General features: G+C 34.6%; 1 protein-coding gene across 1 annotated transcript; it reads right to left on the bottom strand.

The window, feature by feature from the left end:
- Positions 1 to 4,065: 4,065 nt before the first annotated feature.
- Positions 4,066 to 5,103, bottom strand: LOC113005813. Its single transcript, XM_039448423.1, has 4 exons — positions 4,691 to 5,103; positions 4,465 to 4,610; positions 4,301 to 4,367; positions 4,066 to 4,212 (listed from the first exon to the last, which is right to left on the bottom strand). The coding sequence occupies exons 1-4, from the start codon at positions 4,811 to 4,813 to the stop codon at positions 4,066 to 4,068; spliced, it is 483 nt and encodes a 160-aa protein (XP_039304357.1). The 5' UTR covers positions 4,814 to 5,103.
- Positions 5,104 to 13,727: the final 8,624 nt, after the last annotated feature.

Raw genomic sequence — 13,727 nt, 5'->3', positions numbered from 1 at the left:
TACTTACAATTAGTTGCATTTAAACATATTAATATAAAAATAAATATGTTAAATAGATATGTATAGATAGGTAAATAATATTTATTTGTTAATAAAATTAATAAAATTATTAAAGAAATAAAATCAATGGTACATAAAATATTATTAAAGAAATAAAATCAATGGTACATAAAATATTTTGAACATAAAAGTAAATAATTAAAAATTATATATCTTTTGACTTAAAATTATATTTTTTTTGCGATTTTACGTATTTAAGTATCTCTTTATTCTTTAATATATAATCGTAAAATTCTTGACATGTGAATGGATAATTTATTTTAATTTGTAATTCGGCTTTTACATTCTCTATGAGTAATCTGTTTCTGTTATCGTTCCAAGTATTATTACATAGTGAAAATACACGTTCAGCTGAAGCATTTGAAACTGGAATTGATGCTACAAACTGAAATAATTTAAGAAAATTTTTTAAATCTTTCTTCTGACTAAAAAGCTTGTGTCACTTTTTATATGAATAATTTATTTGATTTTCAGAGTTTTCTTTCTCTGAGATCATAATGTTCAATATTTCTTTTATTTGACAATATTCTTCGTAAAGTTCGTCCATGTCTAATATATGATCAAGAGATAATTTAGTAACTACTTCACAAAGTTCATTAAAGTTAAACATTGTTTTTAAAGAAAAAATTTGCATTTTAGATAAAATATTATTTTCAGAAAAATCAAAACGTTCTTCAATATACTTTAAAACATTTTTATACCACAATATTAATTGATTTTTAATAAAAGTTTGTTCAGCTATCGGCAATCGTTTTAAAATATTTAAAACTATAACACCGAAAAATTCATCGGTTATTCTTTGTGATAGTTTGATCTTCAAATTGGAAAGTATCTCAAATACTTCGGCAGTTAGAATATCTTCCTTTTCTAAAATGAGTACAGTTTCATGAAATACTTTTAAAATATTGTGAAAAAAAGCTAAATAACATTCAGTTTTTTCAATTTCTGAAAAATATTTTTGCAAAGTGGTTGGACAATTCTCTCCGAGTGACATAAAATAATCTTTTAAAGCGGGAAGCCCCTTCAAAAGTCTTTCAATTGCTGGATTTAAAGAAAGCCAACGTGTAGTTACATGTCTAAGTACATTTTGATATTCTATATCAGCTTCTTCGAAAAAGGATTTTAATTTTTCCACCCGCTTTGCATAATATGAAAAATGACTGTAAACTTTTAAAACTAAATTTTCGACATCAAAATCACGTTTATCTATTGCAAATTTAACAGAATTATGAAGCATGTGTGCGACACATCGAGAAGGATAGACATGCGCATTATCTTTTAAAATTAATGTATAAACAGAATGATGAATTCCGAAATTAACATTTGCATTATCAGCCGAATAGCTTGAAATGTTCTTCAAGTTTAGCCCAAGTTGTTCCAATCGAGTCTTCAAATTTAAATGAATTGCTATGGCAGTTTCATCAGGATCTTCATAAAAATCCAAGAGACAAGTTTGTAATCCGGAATTTGGCGAATAATATCTTGCCAAAATCGGAAAAACTTTGACACATCCGTGATTGGTTGCATCAGATGACATACTGAAAAATACACCGCTTTTCAAATAGTTAATATGCTGTTCTAAAGAATTTGGTCCCAATACGTTGTGTGCAATTGATGCTGCTTTAGTTATTCCAATAGTAGTTTTGACAGCAATTGTTGAATCCGAGAATAAAATTCGAGATAAATGTGCATGGCAGTCAAGAGACCTATATGAAATCGTGTGTTTTACGGCGTGATAAACTTGAACGACTTCAGCAATCACTACTTTCTCTTCTTCAGAAGTTAATATATCTTTGTTTAAAAATTGTTGTAATATTTGGTTTTTCTTTAAATTCCGTTCACAAGATTGATGTTCTAATCCGCCACAATGTTTTTTAATATCATTAAGTCCACCATGGGAAATACTGAATGATTTTTTACATAATTTACAATAACTTTTATGACATGAAGAATCATCTTTCTTTATAAAGTCGTATTGTTGCTCCCATTCCTTTTTATACACACACATTCTTTTAATCTTCTTTTTCTTTTTATCTTCATCTCTATCAGACATGTTTCGTTGCATTTTCAATAACAAACAGAGGATAACTTCTAAAAACTTATACGTGACAATAACCTAAAAAATATTGAGTATTTTTGTTTCTATCTTGTGTTGTTAGTTGTTATGCACACGATTAAGCTGATTGTTTGACTTACTTTTGTTTCAAGTCTCTCGCGGGCTATTCCCGAGTTGCAGATGACAACACAACAGTATGGTTACAGCGTGTGAAGTGGATGTATTGGTAAGATGTCAGTGATTGCCTACTAGTAATGCGTTCCAAAATTCTACTCGTCGAATAGAGTAACTTTGAGTGACCAATCAGGATGAAGAAAGATCTTAAGATTTCTTCATCCTGATTGGTTATTCAAAGTTACTCTACCCGACGAGTAGAATTTTGGAACGCACTCTAGTGAGTTTCCTTTACGTGCTGTAGCCATGCTATTGCAGTTCGGTTGCCCATCATTGCAAAAATCGGGACAAATGGCGTCCCGCCTAGGGTTCTTTCGGGACGCCACTGTAAAGGTCTGAAAATCGGAAAGTCCCGCAAAATTCGGGACGGTTGGTCACCCTAGTTACATCTATCCTCAATTTACTATTTTAAAATTAATGTAATAGTATGCATTAAATCGTATGACATGAAAACTTATTGTATTTTGCAATACTGAATGTACAATGTAATATATTCACCCAAACTGTATTCCAAATCAATTTTTCTTTCAAAGTTTTTATAAGGGTAATCTTTTTTTAAAAAAAATAGAGTATGAAAAATATACTACCAAATTTTACGAAGAAATCGACATTAAGCAGCCTAAGTTCTAAGTTCTAAGTTTTATTAGTACGCGTCTCTTATTTCGTTTCGCGAAGACAATTTGACCATTACACAAAAACACAAGTGGAAATCAATGCTCAGAACAACAATAATTATTCCGACGGCCGACTGTGATGCAATCGACAAGCACAAAAATATAGCGGAACAAAAAACGTCTGAACTCTTAAACGGAGTATAACTCCAAAATGGAGTCTAACATTAAGCAGTCAACCCAATTCTAACCTAATGAGTATGCAACCATTCTCGAGTCACGTGATACTCGAAACAGGTAGCCAATCTTTATAAACTATTAAAATGCAATTTAAATGTAATATCAACCCTTAAACTGTAATGTTCGAAAAAAATCACACTATTGGTAAATAACAATCTGATAGATCTGTTTTATTTCCGCTAACTTAAAACTTATTACAGTTTAAGAGTTAAGAGAAAAGGATATACTAAGAATTATTATGCATAACTAATAATATACATTTGCTAGGTTAAATATTAATTCAATGTAAAAAAACAATTAATAGAAAACAGAAATGAAAAATAATAATTAAAATAAAAGAAAATGTCATATCTACCTGGAGTAAGAGATTTATTGATGTCTTCTATTTCTTTTTTATTTATTTATTTTTTTTTTTATAAAAGCAGCAAGTAACGGCCAGTCGGTATATCGTTTCATTGTGGAATTAGGATACATTTTATTAAAATCCTGCTCCAACTATATACAACAAGAGACAAGAGATATATTTATCATATTAAATGATTTTTTTTAAATGTTTAACATTGTCATTAATATACTTACTAGTAGATATCCATTTGCATGTTTTACAGCAGGGAACATGTCCATGTACTCATGAACAGCAATTGCATCTTTTTGTAAATATCACATTCTGGTATTGTTCGTTACTGTCCATAATTTCTGGACTTTACTCCATGGTTTACTATTGTTTTTTAACCATTGCATATCCGTAGTATCCATTTGAGGTATGTTCTCATCTAATTCCATTTCTAAAAAAAATCAATCAAATGAATCTATAGTTATTAAGTAAAATATTTAAAAAGTCAGTACAATATCAAAAAGGCTAAGAAAAGATAAAAATACGTTTCATTTCTCAATCAATATTTACATTTACCTGAGGTTGAGGCACTAGAATCTTTTGTAGCATATACTGATTCTTTTGTTAATACTCCACATTTTCTTAATTTTCTGCGTGTAATATTTTTGTAATAGTAAACCTCGTCCTACAGAACTTTCTCGACGAGATTTACCAAAATAAGCTCCTTTCCAAATAGTCTGAAAAATAAAAGAAAATTATTTTTTGGTTTAATTTTGAAACTAAAATTGTATGCTGCGTGTACTTGGCAATTATTATGTTACTTACTTCTACCTCAGATGGAAAATGTTTGACAACTTCTTTAGCAAGAAATTCTTCCCGTTTGTTTTGCATACTACAAAAAGATATATTAAGATATTTTTAAAATTATTGAAAATAGTTCTTATGTTTGACAAAAAGTATAACTTATATTTGAATATCAACAAACTTACCGAGCATTAATGTTATTATTTAAATCATAATTTATTATTTCGCTCGCCAACGAATTACGCATATTATTATTTAAATATGCGTGAGTATTATGATATGCTAATATCATTTTTCCACATGTTGATGATTTCAAAATAGCCAATAAATCCTGTAAAAAAAATTAAAATATTTATAATAGAATTTTTTAAATTATTTTATTTACTGTTTTTATAATTATAATTTACTTACATATGAATTATTCTTTTCACAAGAAGAGAGATTACTCTTGTCTTGCGTAGACGGAAGAGTGTTATCGAAAACTTCAATAACAGGAAATGTAATGTCTTCAATAACCGGAAGCACAATATCCATAATTGGTACTGAACTATCTTTATTAATTGATTCCGAACATGGTCTAGCAACCTATATAAAGAATTCATTGTTAATTTAGTGTTATGTTTTTATTGCATCATATTTAGCAAGATGTGTTTAATAGTATACTAACTTTTTGCATATTTTTTTTAAATGCTCCATAAAATCTAAACGTTCCCCAGCAATGGGAATTAATTTTTCCATAGTTAATTCCGTCATCTTTGTGAGATGATCCACTCGTATTCGATTTTCTAAGATAAAAACTTTTATTTTTATATAATAAGTAGCATCCAAATTTTGAAAAGCTGGAACGAAAGCGCAAGATTGAGCTGTCGTTCAACTTTAATCATAAACTCAGTGAATGACGGTACACAAAGACCACCAATAATTTTAAGACATACAGTTATTTTCTAAAAAGCATATTTTGTCTTATGAAAAGTTTACATGATCAATTTATTTTGCCAGCTTGTGTACGGCCGATATCACTCGAATGTCGCTAACCGTAGAGAAGCAATCCCACATAGCACGTAATATTGCAGTGATATCATAGCAATATCACTTTTACATTGCAATATTACAAATGAAATATTGCAGAAATATCACGAAATATTACTGTGATATCACAGTAATATCAAAATGTCCGCGAAAACGCATCACAGTAATATTACTGTGATATTTCATAGTAATATTACTGTGATATTTCACAATATTTCTGTGATGTTTATGTGATATTTAAATAATATTGCAAGAAATTAAATAAATAAATTATTTCAATTTATTTTATTTTTATTCTTAATATTATTTTCATATTGTTACATGTAATATATATTAAACATAAAAAAAATAATTATATTTATTAAAACAGAATACAATAATGTAAACGTAATAAATGTTTAATTTACAAAAAAAAATCTCTTGCATCCTTTTTCATTTTTGTTAAAAAAGATTCAATTTGAATTATAATTTTAATTTATGTTCAAGATTAAATAACAATACAAAATATTATTTACATGTAAAAATATAAAATTTTATACGGAACAGCGTTCCACACGTACCCCTTAAAAAAAATTGATAAACTTGTTTCAATAAACTGATTACTGATCAGTAACTGACAAAATATAATCAGTTACTAATCAGTAATCAGTTTATTGAAACAAGTTTATCAACTTTTTTTTCAGGGGACGTTACATTGGGAAAAAAATTAGAACAAGTATTCGTTTCCAAATTACAACAAGCAACGATTTTCTTTAAAATCTCACTGAAGTGTGAGCTAGTGAGTCGTGGTGAGCCGGCCCGGTCGGCCGCAGTGGCATCTAGATATAACACCTGTGGCTGTACTTGACTAACGAGAAGGTCTCCAGCGGCGCGGCCATCTAGCGGTGGTGCCAGCACTCACTTGTTTGCGTGGAGTCTTATACACACGGCGGGACCGCATAGCGGCTGTGCACGCGCTCGCTTGTTTCGTCGTATGTTGTGACGGTCGGTGACCGAGCCGCAACATTATATACATACATATAATTAATGAACATTGTAAAATACCAATTAATGATAAAATGTATATAATCATATTTTTTAATAAAGTTGAAAAAAAAGTGAAATCTAAAGAAAAATTTGTTGGAAATTTAATATTTTAATTAACTTGAAAAACCTTTTACTGTGGTGTATAATAGTTTAATCAATATTAATGAATAAACTATTTCACAAAATAATGTACCGATCAGTAAATATTAAATGACGTAAAAATGTATATTTTTTTAAAAACTTCTAAATATACTTTGAAATATTTATTGCCAAGTGAATAATAAATGTGTATTAACAAAACTTTTTGTAAACATTTTTTTTTTAAATTCCTCATGATAAAAGTTTTTAAAAATTAAAATCAATTTTGTACTCCTGTAAAAATTATAAATGGCAATAAGACAAATACAAAGGTTTTTTTGTAATTTTTTAATAAAATCAGTATTGATCAAGTTGTAAAGCAATAATTAAATTGATAGATTACATAGAAGAGCGTACATTATAGTTTATACATATATACAGTTTAAGGAATAAACTAAGTAAATATCTAAACTAATAATAAAGTTAATTAATTTTTTTTCTTAACATTTACTTTTATTCCACGAAAGGGTAAAGACATAATTATTTTATTTGTAAGTTGATTTCTTCTATAGAATACCGAAATTACCAAGAATATTAAGGATACTAAAAATATCGAAATTAATCAAAGAGATACTGACGTTGCATTAATAAGACATAATAAAAACGTCATTTGACATTACCTTGTTCTTTGAAATTAAATATTGCAACAATATATTGCATCATTGCATATGATATCATTGAAATATTTTAATGTTATTATCACTGTATAATATCACAATAATATTTCTGTGATATTTCTGTGATATCAGTGGAATATTTCAATGTCATTATCACTGTGTAATATCACAGTAATATTTCTGTGATATTTCACAGTAATATGTAATATTTCTGTGATATTGCAATGATTCTGTGATATCACAGAAATATTACGTGCTATGTGGGATCTTTCTTGTATTTCGTCTCTATATCATGAATATGATTATATGGTCATTATACGATTATTCTTATAATATAAATTAAAATATAAGATAATATTAGTTTAAAAGATTTCCGCAAAATTACAAAGTAAACGTAACTCAAATAAACTTTAACCTCACATTTCATTTTATTGTAAAAATAATTATATAAAGCCCACAAAACTGTAATCATGTTACAAAGATGAAGTATAAGAAAGATTGATTCACTGTCGTAAATTAGATTTTGATATCATAGATAATATAGGTTAGACATATACTTACCTTTAATTGTTTCTATTACAACGTCTGTAACGCCTCAAGTGTGTAAAAGTTGGGATACATTGTTCATATTTTTAAAGCTTGATAAACTCAACACAATTGAAATGTGAAACCATATATATAGAAAAACGTAGAGAAAACAACACTCGATACAAATGTACGTGGCACTCAGTGGCATTGTCAATGGCACTGTGGCAGCGCGCAGCATTCCAATAAACAATTGCGCATTGAATGCGTATATAGTTTCATGCGCCTAAGAATAGCTGCCACTTTTTTAGCTACACGTGTTAAAACACATATTTCATTTTAGCTAATAAAATTATATCTTGCAGCAAATATATTTTATTTTTAATAGCCAATTTTTAGCACTGATAGACAAATTCGAACCAGCTACTGATATTTAGCTACTACTACTAAGTCATTTTTTTCCTTGTAGGAATGAGTACAACAACAAGAACATTAATCAGATAACCAAGAGATTGAAGAACAAGATCTCCAGTCCCAATAACACCGAAAATCTGGATGAAGAAAGAGAAAGGAAAATGACGGCTGTCCTTTCGTATCTTCAAGGTACAACAGAGCGCATAGGCAGAATTTTGAGTAAGCATAACATCAGAGTAATCTTCAAACCCCAGAAGAAAATTGCTCAATTACTCCCTAACCCCAAGGATCAAAGATCAAGTCTGGAAACACCAGGTGTGTACAAGATACCTTGCGTCTGCGGAAAAGTGAACATAGGAGAAACCGGGAGAAAGATCAGTACACGGATCAAGGAACGTCAGAAGTGTGCCAAATACAGCCACTTTTCACAATCAGCCTTGGCGAAACATTGGATGGAGACTGGACATGCCGTGCAGTATAATAAGTTTACCATGTTGGCCCCGTCACAAGGCTACTTCGCCAGAAAGTATCGGGAAGGTCTGGAAATCTTGAAACATCCTGATAACCTCAACCGCGACAAAGGCCTTCAAGTAAATCCTACCGTTCTCCCGGGTTTTTTAATTGACTGACCAGTCAATCAAAACGCTCCGATTGGCTGACCAAGTCAAACTCCTCACCCCAACTCTCACCGGGCGCAACAGGATATATAAGGACCACACAACCGAAGGGAGCTCGATATCGGAGCTCTCAGCCCTGATGATGCAAGCTGCAATGTTTGCGAAACGTCGGCAAAGTGCCCAACACACGTGGTATCCATCCGGAAACCCTCTTGGTTAACTATTTCAGTTTTTTAAATCTTATAAATGTATGTTACAGTCATATATTGCATTTCATTACAGATCTGTTTTAGATTAGAGTCTAAAAATTATGAGTATAAACGTACGTTATCCCGGTAGTACTCACGATTCATACATTTGGAATAATTCAAATGTAAAGAATGCGATGGTCCATCTGTACAGAAGATATCCAAACAGTAATTACCACTTAGTAGGTAAGTTTCTTACACAATTTAATACGTAGTATAAAGAAAAATTAGATTCAGCAAAAAACTGTAATTAAAAAAAATTGCTATCTTCAAATTTAATGTAAATAATGCTTTTTAAAATTAACTGTTTAAAATAACAGTTAAAATTAACTGTTATTTAACTTAAATTAATTTTTGCAATAAAATTGATTCTCAACATAACTTTTTGAACTAAATTAGATTTTTATTCAAGTAATTCGTAATGTAACTAAATTAATTTTATAAGCTATTAACTTCTATTTAATTTAATTAAAAAAGATTATTAATTTAGCTATCTTTGTATGTTGCAAGGCTATGATTATAGTCTACTTAATGCTACAAACGCTTCCAAGTATTTCTTGATCAATTTGTACTAATAAGCCGCAGCCTATACTGCAAATGTACAAGTAAAAATATTAAATTCTTGTATCAAAATTTATAGGTGATTCAGGATATGCTTTAAGACATGGATGATGCCTCCCATAACAGATGTAGCAGAAGATAGTCCAGAATCAACATATAATAAGAAACAAATTAGATGTCGTGCATTAATAGAGCAATGCAATGGAGTACTCATAATGCATTTTAGATGTTTGTTAAAGCATAGAGTACTACATTATTCTCCACCAATAGCGAAAATTATAAATACATGTGCAGTATTGCACAATATATGTATCAGCAAAAAAGGGCCAATGCCGTTGGACTTAAATGATGTAGATGAAGATTTTGATATAAGTAGAATGTATAAGCCGGTTCTAACCCTGGGATCTCAGGGGGGTGCGGGGAAGGGGGGGAATATTTCGGGTCGCGCGGGAGGGACCTAACCGGCGATAAGGTCCCGCGGGTGGACCAAACCGGGTGGGGAGGGAGGGGGGGGGCTTAAAACGGGGTCACACGTGTAAACTTAACCCAGTAGTTCTGCGTAATCAATGTTTATACAAACAGTGATAACGATTCGAGGACCATGTTCTTGGCCGATGTTTAAATAAATTTGACACCTTTGAAATGTGTCGCGTGGAAGCAACTGGCCATTTAATGTAAATATGGACCATGTACTTGTCACTCTGTTTACATAAACATAATAAATCACACCGCGAGGAGGTGAGTATGGCAGTACTTTGAAATCGGAAATGGTTCTGCGTAATCAATGTTTATATAAACAGAGATAACGATTCGAGGACCATGTTCTTGACCGACACCTTTGAAATGTGTCGCGTGGAGGCAACTACTGACCATTTAATGTAAACATGGACCATGTACTTGTCACTCTGTTTACATAAACATAATAAATCACACCGCGAGGAGGTGTGTATGACTGTACTTCGAAATCGGAAATGTCTGTCATCACGAGGGAGATAAGGGATACGATGGCGAAGGGGTGTGCGCGGCTATTTCCGCGGGGCCCGCCGCCGCCGGCGCCGCCGTCGCCGCCGCCGCCGCCGCTTGCGTGGAAGGGATGCGCGCTGTCTAACGCGGGGTCCGCTGGGGCGATCCGCCGCCGCCGCCGCCGCCCCCAACGCTCGCTATCCTCTAATAATTTTTTGGTCAAGGTGGATGCAAGAGAGAGAGAAAAGCGCTGAACAGCTCTTTCAGCTGTGCTAATAACGCGTTGAAATATTATTTAGATTTGTTTACGTGAGCTCTCTTTCATGCGCGGTTGTCGCCCAGTGGCATGTCTAATCGTGCAAGGTATCTTTCTTAGTAAAGAGAAGCGCCGATAATTCGGCTTCTAATGACACGTGTAAATAATATTTAGATTTGTTTACATGAGCTCTTTTTCGTGTGCGGTTGCCACCCAGTGGCATGTCTAATCTTGCAAGATATCTTTCTTAGTAAAGAGAAGCGCCGATAATCCGGCTGCTGCACGTTGAAACAATATTTAGATGATGCAAGAGGGAAGCGTTAATATTTCGATCGATTAAACTCATGTTTCGGTTATAAGTTTGGCGAATGTATTATACGATCAGTCTCGATGTGGACACCGAATCAGTCGTAATAGTTACTCTCTAAATAATGGTTGATCATATTGAAGTTCACATTAAACGCAGTCAAAATGGAGTTTGACGACGCATTGCTTGATATAGACATAAATCTATTTATAGATTATGATCTAGAAGAAATCGTGTACGTTCTCGATAATGTGTTTATGCCGGAAGAAGAAGAAGAAACCGATGTTCCACGACGACGAGTATCGTCGATAAAATTCCTTCGCGATCGAGAATTAGGAATACGCGGGACTTGTGAACGTGCCGTGAGACAAGGTGTCATTATTAACTCAGAACGTGTTTGTAGATTGTCAGACTACAGGAAAAGAAAATTGTATTTGCTCATACTGGACCATCTGTGCGCGTTTGATAATTGTGAAGAAAAGCAATTAAACAAATACCAGTGGGCAAAAAAAATTTACCAGAATATCTCTATATACGATATCATTCTGCAGATTACGATTCCCGCTGGTCATGGACAGTGCATCAAATTTCTTGCAATAAACGTGTATACACCACCACCACAGAACTGCGACGATAAGCGCGAACCTGCAGTGATTAATTTATTTAATCGGTGGGTTGAAAAGAGAAATAGAGAGCAGGATGATCCTTGGTGGAGATACGCTATACCTCCTGATTTTTGTGAATTAAAATATATAAACAGACACTGTAACGTTCTAAGCGCACAGCGAATTTGCAAATCATGTAAACAAAATACGTGCAAGTGCTCCGAGAAAGCGTGTGATACGTACTAAAAAACTGAAAAAATGGAAAATAGTGAGCGAGTGGAACGCGAACTGCTCGAGCAATGCTCGCAGATTGCAAATTTAGCTGAATGTTTCGAGTAGTTGCAACGATGCGACGAGTAACTCGCGCAGCTCGAAGAACATTGTAGTGCCAAACGTCCTCGACTCGCCGTGGGAAAAAGACAATCACTTGTGTCAAGAATCGCGCGATTCAAAGGTGAAAAAGCGCAGTTAGAAAGACGTTTCATGCACGTTGGTGGCAATTATGCAAGCACTGGCGCTGATGATAAGAAATCGCTCGTATGGCGCGAGATCGAGACCGCGTTCAAGAATCGCATTGTGACTGGCGCTGTTATTAACATTGATTATATCGAGCCGCGACATTTTTTGCAGGACGCCAGTGATTTGGTGATTGAGCGAGTGCAAGACGCTATCGCGAAACATGATAGTGTAAAGGTAAACACCGTATTTAATGGTGAATATGTTAATAATCATGATGAACGTAATATTAAAAATATCGCTACGAGGAACAATGAACTTTATCGATCGTCAAATTTGCGCGAGTGGTATCAGCAGATTGTCATCGATGTCACGTTGGCGATGCTCGACGAGTTCCAAGAACGCGATAGTGGTTGGGCTCTTATGCGAATACTGAATTTAACGGTAAACATTAATAAACATAATCTCATGCACGTGGGATGTTGCATCTAATTGCCGCGGGGAATAAAGAATAAACGTGCCGTGATTAATGTGCAATCGAAAGACAATGCGTGTTTCGCGTGGTCGGTAGTGGCCGCTCTGTACCCTGTCGAAAGACATGCAGACCGAGAGTCGTCATATCCGCATTATTCGACTGTTTTAAATGTTAGTGACATAACGTTTCCAATGAACATAAAAGACATTGGAAAATTTGAACGATTAAACGACATGTCGGTAAATGTGTACGGTACCGAATTCGACAGAAAAGAAAAGAAACTAGGCGTATTCCCGATAAGGCTCACCAAGGATAAGAAGGAGAAGCATGCCAATCTACTGTACTTGGAAGATGAACGTGATAACAGCCTCGGCCACTTTGCGTGGATTAAGAACCTATCACGACTGGTCAGTTCACAGCTGAGCAAAAACGAACACAAGAAATTCATCTGTGATCGGTAAGTGTAATAATAAAATCTGTTAAAAAAAAATATTTATCACTTATAAAAATTGTTTTAATTTTAAAAAATCGTCTTCTATTTTTTTATAGTTGTCTGCATTACTTCAGCTCAGAAGAAAAGTTGCAGTCACACAAAGTGGATTGTCAGCAATGCCATCATTAGTCAATGCCATCATTAGTCAGATGGTCGGCAGGGAGAGCGCCTGGAAGGCGGTCTCCTCCTTCTGCGAGCGAGTCATGCTGCAGAAGGAGGAGGCTGAAAAGGTGCGGGAGCGTCAGCCTGGGGGCCGTATGCCCCCAGGCGATGCGAGGAACAGAAGGGGCGGCGGAGACGGGGGTCACAATTCGTCTCGGCCCCCGCCCCGTCCGCCCCGACGGAGAAGAAGTGGCCCCCCCGGCCCGGAGTTCCACCGGGCGGCGGCGGGGCAGAAGAGCCGTGGCGGTCGCCCCCTCCCTCCCCACTATCGTGGAGGAGAGGGACGACGGCGACCGCCACGGGAATGAAGAAAGGGAGCGACCCTCCTCCCCTACGGCTGCCGGCCCAGCTTTTGGGACGCGCAGCCGCGGGAGGAGGGCCCCCGCGCTAGGGCCTGGCGAGGCAGATCTGACCTAACGGTCCGGGGGAGCGATCGCGTGCGCTACTACGCGCCATCGCTCCCCCTCTAGCGCCTCGCCGGGGTGCTGGTGGGGGAGTGGAAGGAACTTCTTCCTACCTCCTCCCTCCCAACACTGAGAAGGAGAAGCCGCCGCGC

This window comes from Solenopsis invicta, chromosome 4 (genome assembly GCF_016802725.1).
Source record: "Solenopsis invicta isolate M01_SB chromosome 4, UNIL_Sinv_3.0, whole genome shotgun sequence".
NCBI classification, from domain to species: domain Eukaryota; kingdom Metazoa; phylum Arthropoda; class Insecta; order Hymenoptera; family Formicidae; genus Solenopsis; species Solenopsis invicta.
The sequence above is the reverse complement of the archived record's forward strand: the minus strand, read 5'-3'. Positions and strand labels throughout refer to the sequence as shown.